General features: G+C 36.5%; 1 protein-coding gene across 17 annotated transcripts in view; it reads left to right on the top strand.

The window, feature by feature from the left end:
- Positions 1-12202, top strand: part of LOC107269920 (glutamate receptor ionotropic, kainate 2) — a 154331-nt gene extending 142129 nt beyond the window's left edge. For 9 of the 17 annotated variants that reach the window (XM_025087314.1, XM_025087316.1, XM_025087311.1 and 6 more), the window contains 8 exons: positions 572-863; positions 943-1081; positions 2024-2161; positions 3503-3701; positions 4303-4534; positions 5704-5819; positions 6356-6524; positions 9831-12202. In XM_025087314.1, the coding sequence (XP_024943082.1) occupies positions 572-863; positions 943-1081; positions 2024-2161; positions 3503-3701; positions 4303-4534; positions 5704-5819; positions 6356-6524; positions 9831-10027 (1482 nt within the window). In that variant the 3' untranslated portion in view covers positions 10028-12202. Of the gene's footprint in view, positions 1-571; positions 864-942; positions 1082-1358; positions 1497-2023; positions 2162-3502; positions 3702-3859; positions 4261-4302; positions 4535-5703; positions 5820-6355; positions 6525-7434; positions 9510-9830 lie in introns of those variants that run through there. The other 8 variants (XM_025087320.1, XM_015744349.2, XM_025087318.1 and 5 more) reach the window with 8 other exon arrangements.
- Positions 12203-13272: the final 1070 nt, after the last annotated feature.

The raw sequence follows: 13272 nt of genomic DNA, 5'->3' as shown, positions 1-13272 counted from the left end.
CCCCCCCGAGAAGAAACTATGCTCGCTGTAGTGCCGACGTTAGCTTTTATTCATTGCGCCGTAACTGGGTACAAGTTTCTCCTTACGCTTCATTCTCATCAAAACGCTCAATTCGAAGGAGCCGTGGAATGATTTTTCACCTCGTATCCACCACGTCGACTGTGATTCCCCTCAGGTTCGATCCTTAGCCCGAAGAAACTTTTGAGCTTTCGCACTTTACTTCAACCTTGAACCGTTCACTTGGGGTGTTGCGTCAACGTGTAGTGTGAAATTAATTATTAGTGAATTTTATTTTCCCGTTATAAAATTTTTTGATAACCCTCTATTTTCGTGAAATTCCCTTTAAATCTTAACGATATCAAGCCTGGATCGTTAATGAGCTTTTAATTATTCTACACGAATGATAGTTATTCTATGCGTTTAATCTTTATAGAGAATCTCGTGTAATCTTCTTCTGTGTAAGATTCGTCGCTGCTTATATTAACCCTCGTTCCTTATTATGTACGTTTGTATTCGACGTCCTGAAGGCCAATATGATTTTCATGAGTATTATTCCTTTGTCGAACGACAGAGTTCGCCGTACTGCATGCGGAAGGACTCCAGCGAGAAGCTCGTTGGAAATGCCCAATTCGAAGGATACAGTATCGACCTTATACACGAGATATCACGGCTCCTTGGATTTAATTATACCTTCCGGCTGGTGCCCGATGGACGATACGGATCGATTAATAGGGAGACAAAGGAATGGGATGGAATGATAAAGGAGCTTCTCGATCAGAAAGCCGATATGGCCATTGCCGACCTTACCATCACCTACGATCGAGAACAAGCGGTAGACTTCACGATGCCCTTCATGAATCTCGGTAAGATTCTTTTATCGCCTTTAAGATTAATTAATTATTTATAATTTTTTTAAATTTACTTATTAATTATTATTCACAGGTATCCGTATACTATATCGCAAGCCCATAAAGCAGCCACCGAATCTCTTCTCGTTTCTCAGTCCTCTCAGTCTCGACGTGTGGATCTACATGGCCACGGCTTATCTCGGAGTCTCGGTTTTACTCTTCATATTAGCCAGGCGAGTAACGTGCAATCAATAAGCTATATACTAAGGGACGGACATATCGGATTAATTCGCACCGCATAGTTTGGAAATACCTATAGACGTGCATTGATATGGAAGGGAGTTCACGTAAGAATTTCGTAATTATACCGTATACCACGCAAAGTCAAAGTCAATCGGGTAGCGTGGGGTGATAACGCCCCTTGAAGCAATTTTCCCAGGACACAGAGCTTCCTATAATAATTCATCAGTATCGATCAAAACATTAATTCTGTCTAGTTGATATATTCAGATTTACACCGTACGAGTGGTACAATCCTCATCGATGCAACAAAAATCCGGATCACCTGGAGAACCGTTTCAAGCTGCTCAACTGCATGTGGTTTACCATTGGCTCCCTAATGCGTCAGGGTTGTGACATTTTACCCAAGTAAGCCCTGCTCCCTTTCCCCGTCTTGTTTCCATTTTTCACAAAAAAACAAAAAAAAAACCTAAGCTTGATCTGGTGTTCTATTTTCAAATTCCTATCTCTCTGTCCTCTCTCAAGTACTGACTGTAAACAATTGTGCATCACGTTGAAAAATTTTAACAGGAAGTTCTGAACCATTGGATAACGCAGCACGTGTATCGATTGATCTATATTTGTGTCTCCTGTGCGTGCGTGTGTTAAGTGCATGCAAATTCGCTAACCATTGTCTCGAGGATCACAGGATAACGGATTGCGCAGGAGAGGAAGTATTGTACGAGTGACGTCACGTCTGCATAATATCCAAAGTATCCTCAGAGTCGTAACCAGAAGCAGAATCTCTGGACACTACGACGGTACTCTGTGTCGTCTGGATGGAATCGACTGCCGGTTGTGTTGCTCAAGGACTTCCTGCTATTTGAATTTGCCGCTATTTTTTTCGTTACGGCTCTGAGATCTAATCCCATCCCTTTCCTTTCACGTGTCTGCAGGTTCAGCCCTTACGAGTGGGAGAATCCCCATCCGTGCAACGCGCAGTCCGAGGTCCTCGAGAACGAGTTTACCCTCCTGAACTCGCTCTGGTTCACCATAGGCTCGCTCATGCAGCAAGGCTCTGATATAGCACCGAAGTAAGTCTTCTCTTTCAATAACTACTGGTCCTGGACTGGTGTCATCGTAAACTTAAGATCGTTACCAAGCGCTTCGCAGCCGACAACACGATAGGTCACAACACCGACTATAGGCTATTAAATACGATAGTCTGGATGCTATATCGTAGGCTTGCTGCAATAGCCTACGTTACTGCTGGATTAATCTGTTTATCTATTATTAATCATCCTGAACCTATTTTACGTTCTTTTATCTCTCTCATTACCTCTCTTTCCTCTGACAATCTTTTCTTGAGACACTCGGTGACATCGTTCATGAGCTTTTGAGATATCTGATGCAACTACTTCATTCAACGTTATCGTTCGTACCTTGGACGGTTTATGGGATTAATATCAAAGATAAGATGCTTAAGACGTTTTTGAACTGAAAATAATAAGAGTGGCAGATGAACTCTCTTTCAAAGTTTAAAATTTATGAGAATCAGAACTTTCTTGTAATTCATTACTGGAATGAATATCGAATTGAATGAGGAATTATAATTAAATCATGTACGTAATTTGATGAAAGGTATTTTTATGGCAGTTGATGTCTTTGTTCAAGGAGCTTTCTAGAAAGGAAGATCTTTTTTTTTCATTTAAGTGGAAATATTCAGTTGTGTAGTAGCAGCAGCAGCAGCAGCTCAAAAGTACCTCAAGCTATTATTATATTTAATCTTTCTCATAGGAGATTACATTTCACGAATCTACAACAGTAATTATACTTTTGTTAGACATTTAATTTCTTCGCTAATTATATGTAATAATAACATCTGCAATGTACGTGAAACGTAAAATTCCATGAGAATATCCGAAAGAGAGTAAATTGCGAAGAAATTTGAATTAAAACAGTAATCAAGTAATTTGAACAAATCATACAACCGTAGCAGTTAGTCGCTCGAGGAAGGAAAGGTAACGAGAAACGTTATTAATTTATTTAAGGAATTTTCTCATGTGTGCACGAGAGGCCCTTAGAGAAATTTTAAATTAGGAAAAAATTATGTGAAACGTAGTTAAAGATTGCATTACAGCATCCAGCAATTTTCACACCCATATGTAACTTGACACCCAATAAGCTTTATGGCACATTTGAAAAATTGATTGTAACAAGCTCTTCACGTAGTTGTTTCTATACCGTATATATCGATATCGTAGATCGCTTGATTAATAATTAATAATTCACAATATTAATCGTTGGGCTGAGTAAATTTAATTTTTTAGATGCATTCAATTACATTTATTTTACATTGTAAAATTTATAAAATTTCATAATAAAATATAAAACATTCGTACCGACCCGCTGCATTGGAAAAATTTTGATCGCAGGGCTGTTTCCACGCGGATGGTCGCCGGCATGTGGTGGTTCTTCACCTTGATAATGATCTCATCGTACACTGCAAATCTGGCCGCCTTTCTCACGGTCGAAAGAATGGATTCGCCGATTGAGAGCGCCGAGGATTTGGCCAAACAGACGAAAATAAAATACGGTGCATTAAAAGGTGGCAGCACTGCGGCTTTCTTCAGGGTAAGCACCATTTTATCTCAACAATATCCATTTCATATTGATCATCCTTCATCCTCATCGATGAAAATTTAGTATAATTCTATATTCATCCGACCTTGTACACATTTTTTATTTACGAAGTCGAGAAATACTCGTAACTTTTCTATACTTTTTTCAAGTATCGTGTCAGCGACGACCTCAGCCTCCCAATTCCTAAGCAGATTACATGATTGATTAATGTTTCATAAAAAAGCAAGATCAGCGAATAAACTTTCCATACAACTAGAAGACGTCTCGAAGACTTATCAATGAAGATGAATAAAATTTAATGTATATAGATCAGGTCAGACCAAAATCTTGGAAATATAAGATACGGGTGTTTATATGGAGACGCCGTACTCGATGGATAAAATTACATATCGAACGTCTCTAACGCGTTTCTACCATGGGAGATTACAGAGGAATTACTGGGATACTTGCTGAAATGACGAGCGCGTAATTCCAGATTCCGAATTCCCAGTTTGGAAATCGAGTAATGCTCGTACCTAGAATAGCAACAGATTCTGATCTTGGCCAATGCTTGATCTATCCAATGCAAACGGTAGTCTGTTTCCTGATGCAGGATTCGAATTTCTCGACGTACCAGCGCATGTGGTCTTTCATGGAGTCAGCGAGACCGTCCGTGTTCACGTCTAGCAACGTTGAGGGCGTGGAGAGAGTGGTCAAGGGAAAGGGCAACTACGCATTCCTAATGGAATCCACTTCGATCGAATACGTAATTGAGAGAAACTGCGAACTCACTCAAGTTGGCGGATACTTAGATTCCAAGGGTTACGGAATTGCTATGCCACCCAGTAAGTATTTATGCCAATATCGTTCTTTTTTTTTCTAATATTGTTTTACACCATCCCCCATGAAAATGTCATATAGGTTGAATGTAGTAAACAAATTGTTTTATGTATATTTTGAATATACCATTTTTTTCGTATTATATTGTGACGTATTTTCTTAACTCGACACTGATAACGCGAATCCGAGAACTAACCTATGCCACCTCCGGCCGTCCATCCTTCCACCATGCACCCGACAGTCTATTCTTATTTCACCGGGAACTGAAAAGCCGGTACGTCCTGGCAGATGAGGTGGAACTGCATCAGCTCCAGCATAACGAGAGCTCTGACGTAACCTATCGCAACGGACGGTAGCATAACGGATTCTATAGATTTTTGGAGTCGCGTAAAATCGAGAAACGCGACCGAAAGCTTCGATTTTGAGGGGTCGCGTAAAATCCACCAACGCAATTGGACGCGCAAACGGAAGCGGACAGTACCGGAAATCCAGGGCGGCTCAGGCTAGGTTATGGTAGAGAGAGTTGGACTAACCGTCAGGTAAATAACGCAAAATGCAAAGAGCAAGCAAACACGAACGTAAAAGAACGCGAAACGGATGTTACAAAATCGAAATCCCTTCACCAATTAATGAATTGGGAATACTCACAGGAGCTGGCTCAGCTAATCCGTGGAGCCCGAAAAACCGTTGACACTCTCTGGGCACAGCACTGACAAAAAACTGCACACCGAGACTCACACGTAAAATCCGTAGGATTTTCTTAACTCTTCGTGAGCGAACGCGGGAACTACACGACCGATAACTACACGACTGACGTAACGTATATGCGACGAAGCCGAAAAAACTATCAACTGATAATACAGGAGCGCGAGCTAGCCGGAGGCACCTCATCGGTATTCCAAAACTGACTGCTTTGGCAATAATAAATTTTGAGAACAAATCATTCTGATTGGTTGAGACCCCTTTAACTTGACTATGAATTGAAAAACACGTCACAATATATATCCCGTATATATACATATAGTTTATATATTATATATATATATCAAAAGTATACCTGCAAAATATGGAGAAGGACTAAGGGTACTAGGAACGTTAATTTGTGCATTAGTATAGAAGCTTAGCTACGCATATTTTTCACCGGAACCGTTCTTAAAAGCAATTTAAACTTCAGATTCGCCATACCGAACAGCCATAAGCGGAGCCATCCTAAAACTTCAAGAAGAGGGAAAACTTCATGTACTGAAAACAAGGTGGTGGAAAGAAAAACGCGGCGGCGGTTCCTGTAGGGTATGTTTCTGTATACTTACGTTAATCTTTATCTGATTTTCCATTCAATGCATGTTTCTCGATAATACTTGCCCGCAATTTTCTCAAATTTAGGAACTTAACGTTACGTTATCATAATGACAAACATACCAAAGATTTCACACAACTCAAACTATCCAAGCGAATATTTAACTGTATTCTTGTCTTGTTATTAACAATTTGTTGTCTTTGTCTGCAAAAATAATATTCCACTTAGTTCTCGGCTCGAAACTTAACATCGAAACCTGTACTTGAGTTTCTATGGCACATCCTGCAACTTAATATCTAAAAAGAAAATTAACGATATACAGCTATTAAATTTATAAAAATCTACTCGAGATTATTAAGTCACCTTTAAAAGTGACTTTTAGAGAGACCTTTGACACAAGTACAAAATATTCGTTTGAAAATTAATTGAAGCCTTCCGCGCTCTACCGTATCTATTCCTTATTTTTCAAAATGCAAAAATGCTATTAATGCAATCCCATCTCTCGTGGGACTTTTTCTCTAAAAAAAAGTCCTCCTTACAGGACGACACCTCCAAGAGCAGTTCAGCAGCGAATGAACTCGGCCTTGCGAACGTTGGCGGCGTCTTCGTCGTCCTCATGGGTGGGATGGGTGTCGCTTGCGTAATAGCCGTCTGCGAATTCGTCTGGAAGAGTCGAAAAGTCGCCGTCGAAGAGCGGGTGAGTGGGGTCAGATAACACGAGGAAGATGGTGTCGAACCTAGTTGCACGACACCCAATACGCATCTTGATCCGGACGCGATTTATCCTGATATACCACGAGAATACATCAGTTGATGTTCGCACGATGGTGGAGTTCCTCTTTAATGGTCCAGGACCAAATACAAGATCACTCGGGTCTAATGATCGTAACTTTAATATTAATTGTTCATCTCATTTCCTGTAACGTTTCTTTTTATCACTTTTTTTACATTGAAATTTCTTGTCTTATTAAGTTATTTTCAATGTAAAACTAAAACGAGTCCAACAGTTGAGATCACACTGAACGAAATCAATGACCATGAAGTGGGGTGCTCCGTAGTCAGTAAGGTACATGCAACTTGTCACGTTATTCGCAATAGCTGCTTATCCAAGTTTGGAACGGGAAAAAAATAACCCTGTTTGAGTGACCGTCCGTAAATACGGATATACAGCTTTACATGCTTGACCACGCGGACTCTAATTCAAACAATTTCACGTGGCACCAGATGCCGTGATATTGCTGCTCCTGGTCGGATTTCGAGAATGCGGTTTGACATGACATAATGACCTTTTGTTTTATCGATTTCTGCCTATAAATAACAATTGTTGGGTTACTGCTATTTCATTTTGAAATTATCATTAATCCTTTTTTCTTATTATTATATAAATATATACGTGACGTATAACTTGACCTTATATACTTTGATCAATTCATTTGAGATTATTCATATTTTATAATTTAATTGAATATTTCTCGTGGACCAATTTTTTTTTTCAGTTGGTATTACATTATCCTTCAATTACCTTTCTAAGATGCATTCGTTCACTGTTATTCCATTACGCTACTAATCTTTCTGTATCTTACCGGGCATTTTGGTGTTCTGTTTTAGAAGCAGAAATCCTCGGGGAAACCGATCTGCGAAGGTTTTACAGATCTACACTAGCGAGTACTTTGAGCGACTCTTCAAAAACAGACTCCAAGCCCGGTGTTTCTTAACTGTTCTTGACCCGAGAATGGACCTAACGAAGAACTCCATCACGAGTGACGGAACTGTAAATTAACGATAAATAATCAAAAGTTAAAGCTACGAACCTTGACCTTTCCAATTTTTTGTACTCATGCTTATTAATAACAACTCTATGTAATGTCTATCGAACTGTGACGTCATTCCACATAGAAGAACAAATCCTCAAATAACTTACAATTAGAAGGTTCAATTACGAGAATGCAGACTGACTTATGTGATTTTAACAAAAAATAAAAGTCTAAAGATAAAGACACACGAGTCCAACTTCCACAGGCCGTGTCTCAAAAATCTGTCCAAATCGCCAGGTTTGTGCGCACATCGAGCTGCTTTCTTTCGCGATTCTAGATCTACCGTTATTGTCGCTTAACGAAACAGGCTGATTAGAATCGCCGAGAGTAAGAAGGATCCATATATAAATTTTTAATTCATGAATCAACAAATCATTTACTTATTATGAATCTAACGCCATTTGTTTGCGCGAAGTTACGTAACAGTTGCAGAAAACGAATCGAAGCAAAATTGGAGAGGTCAACATGTCTGCCATTTGCTCATATCAAATATTAGATTAATTAACGAAGAGATTACAGCCCACAGTGAGTTCTAGTCTCCCGGGCTAATTAATGAACGAATACTAACGAACGATATTCAATTTCTCGAATAACACGTGTAACCCACTGAAAATAACGGATATTTAAAAAAAAAAAACAATCACCATTTTATACCAAATAGATAGTGAATGTATAGACTTATAGCGAATAGACATTTTATTGTACATATTACGTAGTTGATGGGCCTACGCGATTAAATGCGGAGTTCGTAGATTTCGTGCATCCAAATTCACGATTAGTAAATAAGGCGAAAAATTCGATGTTTCACGAACTAAAAGTGTGATTGTTTTATTTTTATTTATATTATTGCTCAAGGCTTACACGCACTGCTTACGGAGGATTTAAGTTTTTTTTTTTTCCTCGAAAATATCTCGGTCTGTTAACAATCAATTATTAATTGCCTATTGTCATTGTTCATTAATCCAGAGCGAATACTAATTAGCGTACTAATTCGGTATGCGATGCCAGAAGAAACTGCGAACTCCAACACTCGGTTATTCGATATAAAACGTTATGTCTGAATTCATAAAGTATAATATATGACTATTGATAATTAAAGGGATTACATTAAAATAGCCATAAGTAAAGTATTCTGATGATTAACACTGTACAAGGAAGTTTTATTAGGTGTACGTCTTATACGATTTCTATGAAAATTATTAGGCCTCTGGAAGATATTAATTTATTTCAATCGAATTTTGTACATTTTTGTTATTCTATATTTTAAATTGAAATAGTTCGATGAAGCTTTTACTACTAAATTGTTGTTAATTATATATTATGGGTAGCTCCATGTATTCATATTCATACAGAAGAAATTTTCATAACCATTGTCCTCTGTGGTGCCTTTGTGCCAAAATGTGTATTCAGTCTATTGTTTCAGACGACGAAGGCTTTATCCGCTTCGTTCGATACTCAAATAATTTTCAGCTTTCAAATTATATTAGAAAACATGACAATTTGTATAATTCGTCGAACGCGCACTAAGACCAGCATTAGGTCTGGTTTATTCTTCAATATTGTAATCCTCTTTATATTAACATAACGGTTTAATAAATATTTGACGAATTATGTATAAATAACATACTCGCAGCGAGTTTTAGTTATTCAGAGTATTATGTAGATGATCAAAATAATTATATTTCATAATTTAAATGTTCCGGGGGCCTCTTTATTCTATTATAGTAGATTTACATCGTACTAAAACTTTCTTGACTGCTGTAACAGTTTAGTATGACATTGTTAGTTGTGTCGCAATGTTTCTTGCCTCTCTCGCCATGGACTCGCAGGAGGTGAGCAAAAAAATATATATATATACTATTCAACTTATAGAACTTGTAGAACTTATTGATAGTGTATCGAGCTTAATCATTGTACATTTTGCAGTTTTGCAATTAATATAAACATAATTCAAGAACTCATTAAAAAACATTTGTTAAAAATGCGTACAAGAAATGCTGCATGATTTGTATGTTTTTATGATATTGCTTTTTTAGATTTCATCAATAAATGAATAAATTTAGACTATAAAACACTTTGCTTTTTCGTTGCGTCAAATAAAGACAATGCTATTCTTATAATGTACATTGTGTAATATTTTGAGTTGAAAATATAAGGAGTAACCGTTACAATTGTTTTTCTACAATTTTCAGAAATCACTGTGTTCAGAGATGGCAAGTGAATTACGATATGCCCTGGATTGTGGAAATGGCAGTCAAAAGCCAACGAAAAATGGTCTCCGAGATTGTCAAAGACGACATTCGAACGTGCCAACAGTTTCTGAGCAGGGTAGCTACCCCGTCTGTAAGAAATATACTCACTTCATAGGGAAACCGCCTCTTACATAGATGCGAGAAATTATGAACAGACGAAGAACTCGGAATAAGAAATAAGGTTTAATTTTAAATGTGACAATGAATCCATCGAAGGATTTCAAAAGTTAACGAAAAGTTTTCTACTTACGCCCGTTTCTTTTTTTTCAACTGTGAATTGTACCTACCCCTCGAGATTATTTCTTAGTGTACTGTTACACATAAATGAAGAATATGACATAAAGCGTGAAAATAACAAAAAAAAAATAGTTGTGAAGTGTATATAAGAAACGACTGTGAGTGCAAAAATGATCGAATTTTCTAAACTATTTACTTATCGACATTACCTAATACCGTGTGAATAAATCAAAAATATCGAGAAGGAACTAGTACAGAGCCACTTTAAAGCTTCATTGCTTAACACCAGCTAAGTATAATGAGCAATTAGATGATTATGAAAATATTTGATAAATATGTACTATTCGTTCACCCGTCTCACCTGTACAATATTGTTTCAAATAAATACATTAATCATATTCCTTAAAAAAATAATTTGAATATGATGATACTCCTTGAAAATGCTCAATTTTTCATGCATGATTTGGATTTATTTAACGCGTTACACGCATTCACCGAAAAACTGATTCTCATTATTGTAGTTCCTTCTTGATGCAATAAATCGAAATGCTGTAGTGAGTATCAAAAGTGGAATAATTAAAAGTTTTAAATGCTAGGACCGGCTGGCTTGACTTGGCTTTTATTTTTCATTGCAACTTTCAAAAGTATCTGCCAACAAACAGTGTAGAACTATTAATTATCGCATTTGGAAATAGCGATTGGATCAAGTCAGGATAGGCGGTACGCGCACCCGCATAATTAGCGTAGAACGAAATAACGTCCAACAGATCAAAGTTAATTGTAAGTATCTAAACGTAACGAGGGATTTCTAAATGGGCTGATATTGTTTTTAATTTTAGAGCATTATCGGTGTGTCGTAGTTAAATACAGTAGGGGTCTTTCTTATTTTCAAATACATAGCGCTTTCGTGCTCGTACGATGATAGGCTCCATAGCTGATAATGGGGATAATCCTAATGTCCCAATCCGCAAGAGACACGAACGATTCGAGGGAAAGCGTTCACTTATCGAGCACACACTTAACGGGAGTTTACTATATGTATACATTTTATATCTCTTTAATCTGTACTATACAAAGTGTACCTCAGTATCTGAAGCGAAAGTGAACTTTGGTCGATGCGAAAAAAATCATCGATACAGGGTTTATTATAAGTCACAATTTTATGGACTATTAGCTTGATTTCGAAATTGAATGAATGCAGAATTTCGCACGGCTGAACGACCTCGGCTCGACGACTTACGAGACACCATGTAGAATAAATCAATGGCGCTAAACATCATTTGCAAAATTCGCATGCTTATGTTCGTAATTGTAAAAAATGTAACAATCGAACAGTATTAATGTTTGTCTTCCGTTACACATGAATACTAAATGGTACGTCCTTAATATACATTTATATTTAATTATGAACAAAGTGAAATATTTCGGAAAAAGAATTTTTTTTCCCTAATTCTGTAATTTTTAAGTGAGACTATTATGGCTACTTTATTTTATTTTAATAAGTCATTTAATCGAGGCAAAAAGTTTGCGATGTAAATTTAATTAATTTAACTAATTGAGTTCATTATGAATTCTGTCGTGGGACCATTTCGGGTGATTTCATTCTCTTCCGATAATGTTACTCCCGTATGTACTGTAATTCGCTGATTAAACGATTAGTTATTTTGCATAATTTAGTTACTCGGTCAACTATATTTAATATTGAAATTGTAACGAGTCATATGCAGGTGAACAAATAAGTTTTTAGCTTTCCTTTTTTCATTCTCGCTGATTCTCTCATTTTGCTATCATTCTGTTTAATCTGCGATACACATATTTGTAAATATCGACTGCATTATTAGATACATTGTTAAAACGTCAAATGAATTTGTTGAAAGCCTGATAAATATAATTCTTAATTATAATATAGTCGGTCCACGAGTAAAATAGCATAAAGTGATATATCGAAAAATACAAAATTACTTTCATGTGTCGCATTAAGCTATTTTACTCATGGACCGACTATACATGACTATATTATGTGCAAGGTACTAACCATTAATAAACTATTCGTCTGTATATATTACAATAGTATTTGATTATTACCACTATATGAACACTTCATTTGTGAATCCCAATGCTCCAAACTTGTAATATCCAAATGATGAAACCTTGCGAATATAAGAATTTAATCGTTCATTCTTGGATAGGACATACAGATTTTTATTAATATGAATAATTAATTGACCCACTTGAAAATATAACATTGATTATCGTTAAATACATAAATTACATGTAAGTATATAGTAACTGTGCTTATAAATAAAATAAATATCAAGATATTCTTGAAGAGATTTTGAACAAAATTTCGAAATTAAATTAATCACTCGGAACTTTCGAACGGTTTATTTGAAAAGGTTAATTGGCACGGCAAAATGCTCAGGGCTGTAAAGTCGATACGAGCTGAAAACTGTCGACGTTTCGGTCCCGACGTCCAATAAACTCAACTCACAATAAAAACGTTCCCTTTGGCAGTAGGCCGGAGCTTGGGGAAAATTGTTCTTTTGTTCAGCAACTGATGTTAATTTAGGAAACTCGAGACTGGCGGAAAATGTTTCAATATAATTAAAAAATTTTCTTAAAATGATCTGTTTCCAATATCCATATCATATACATGTATAGTGAATGATTTTTAATTTATCAAAAAAATGCAGTAGCATCTCAAATATCGTACACAGAATATAATTTGCAAGTGTCAAAATCTGGAACACGAAATTCCAAGAATTTGGCGTCGAATATTTGTAGCTTTAATGGAGGACTGTCTGAGCCGTGTGCACAAGCGTCGTGTACAAAAATGACCAAGTTACTTCGAGTCAAGGGTGCCACGTGTCCAGTGACTCCGATATTTGCAGTATATACAGTACGTTGGAGAAAGTTCAGGCAATGAAATCGTATTTTTACACAATATTGTTTAATTACATGAATTAACCTATTATTGGTAAAATGTAATTAGATTTATTAAAATAATTAATTTACTGTCTTTACCCAGATGTAAAATACCATATGATGTGAGATACTTCCGTATACGTCAAGAAAATGTTTTTTATTTTTTTTTAAATAAAAATTACTTTTTCTTGTATATAAAATTAATCCAAACAACTTTT

The sequence above is a fragment of the Cephus cinctus genome, unplaced genomic scaffold (genome assembly GCF_000341935.2).
Source record: "Cephus cinctus unplaced genomic scaffold, Ccin1 Ccin1_scaffold0690, whole genome shotgun sequence".
In the NCBI taxonomy this organism is placed as follows: Eukaryota; Metazoa; Arthropoda; class Insecta; order Hymenoptera; family Cephidae; genus Cephus; species Cephus cinctus.
The sequence above is the reverse complement of the archived record's forward strand: the minus strand, read 5'-3'. Positions and strand labels throughout refer to the sequence as shown.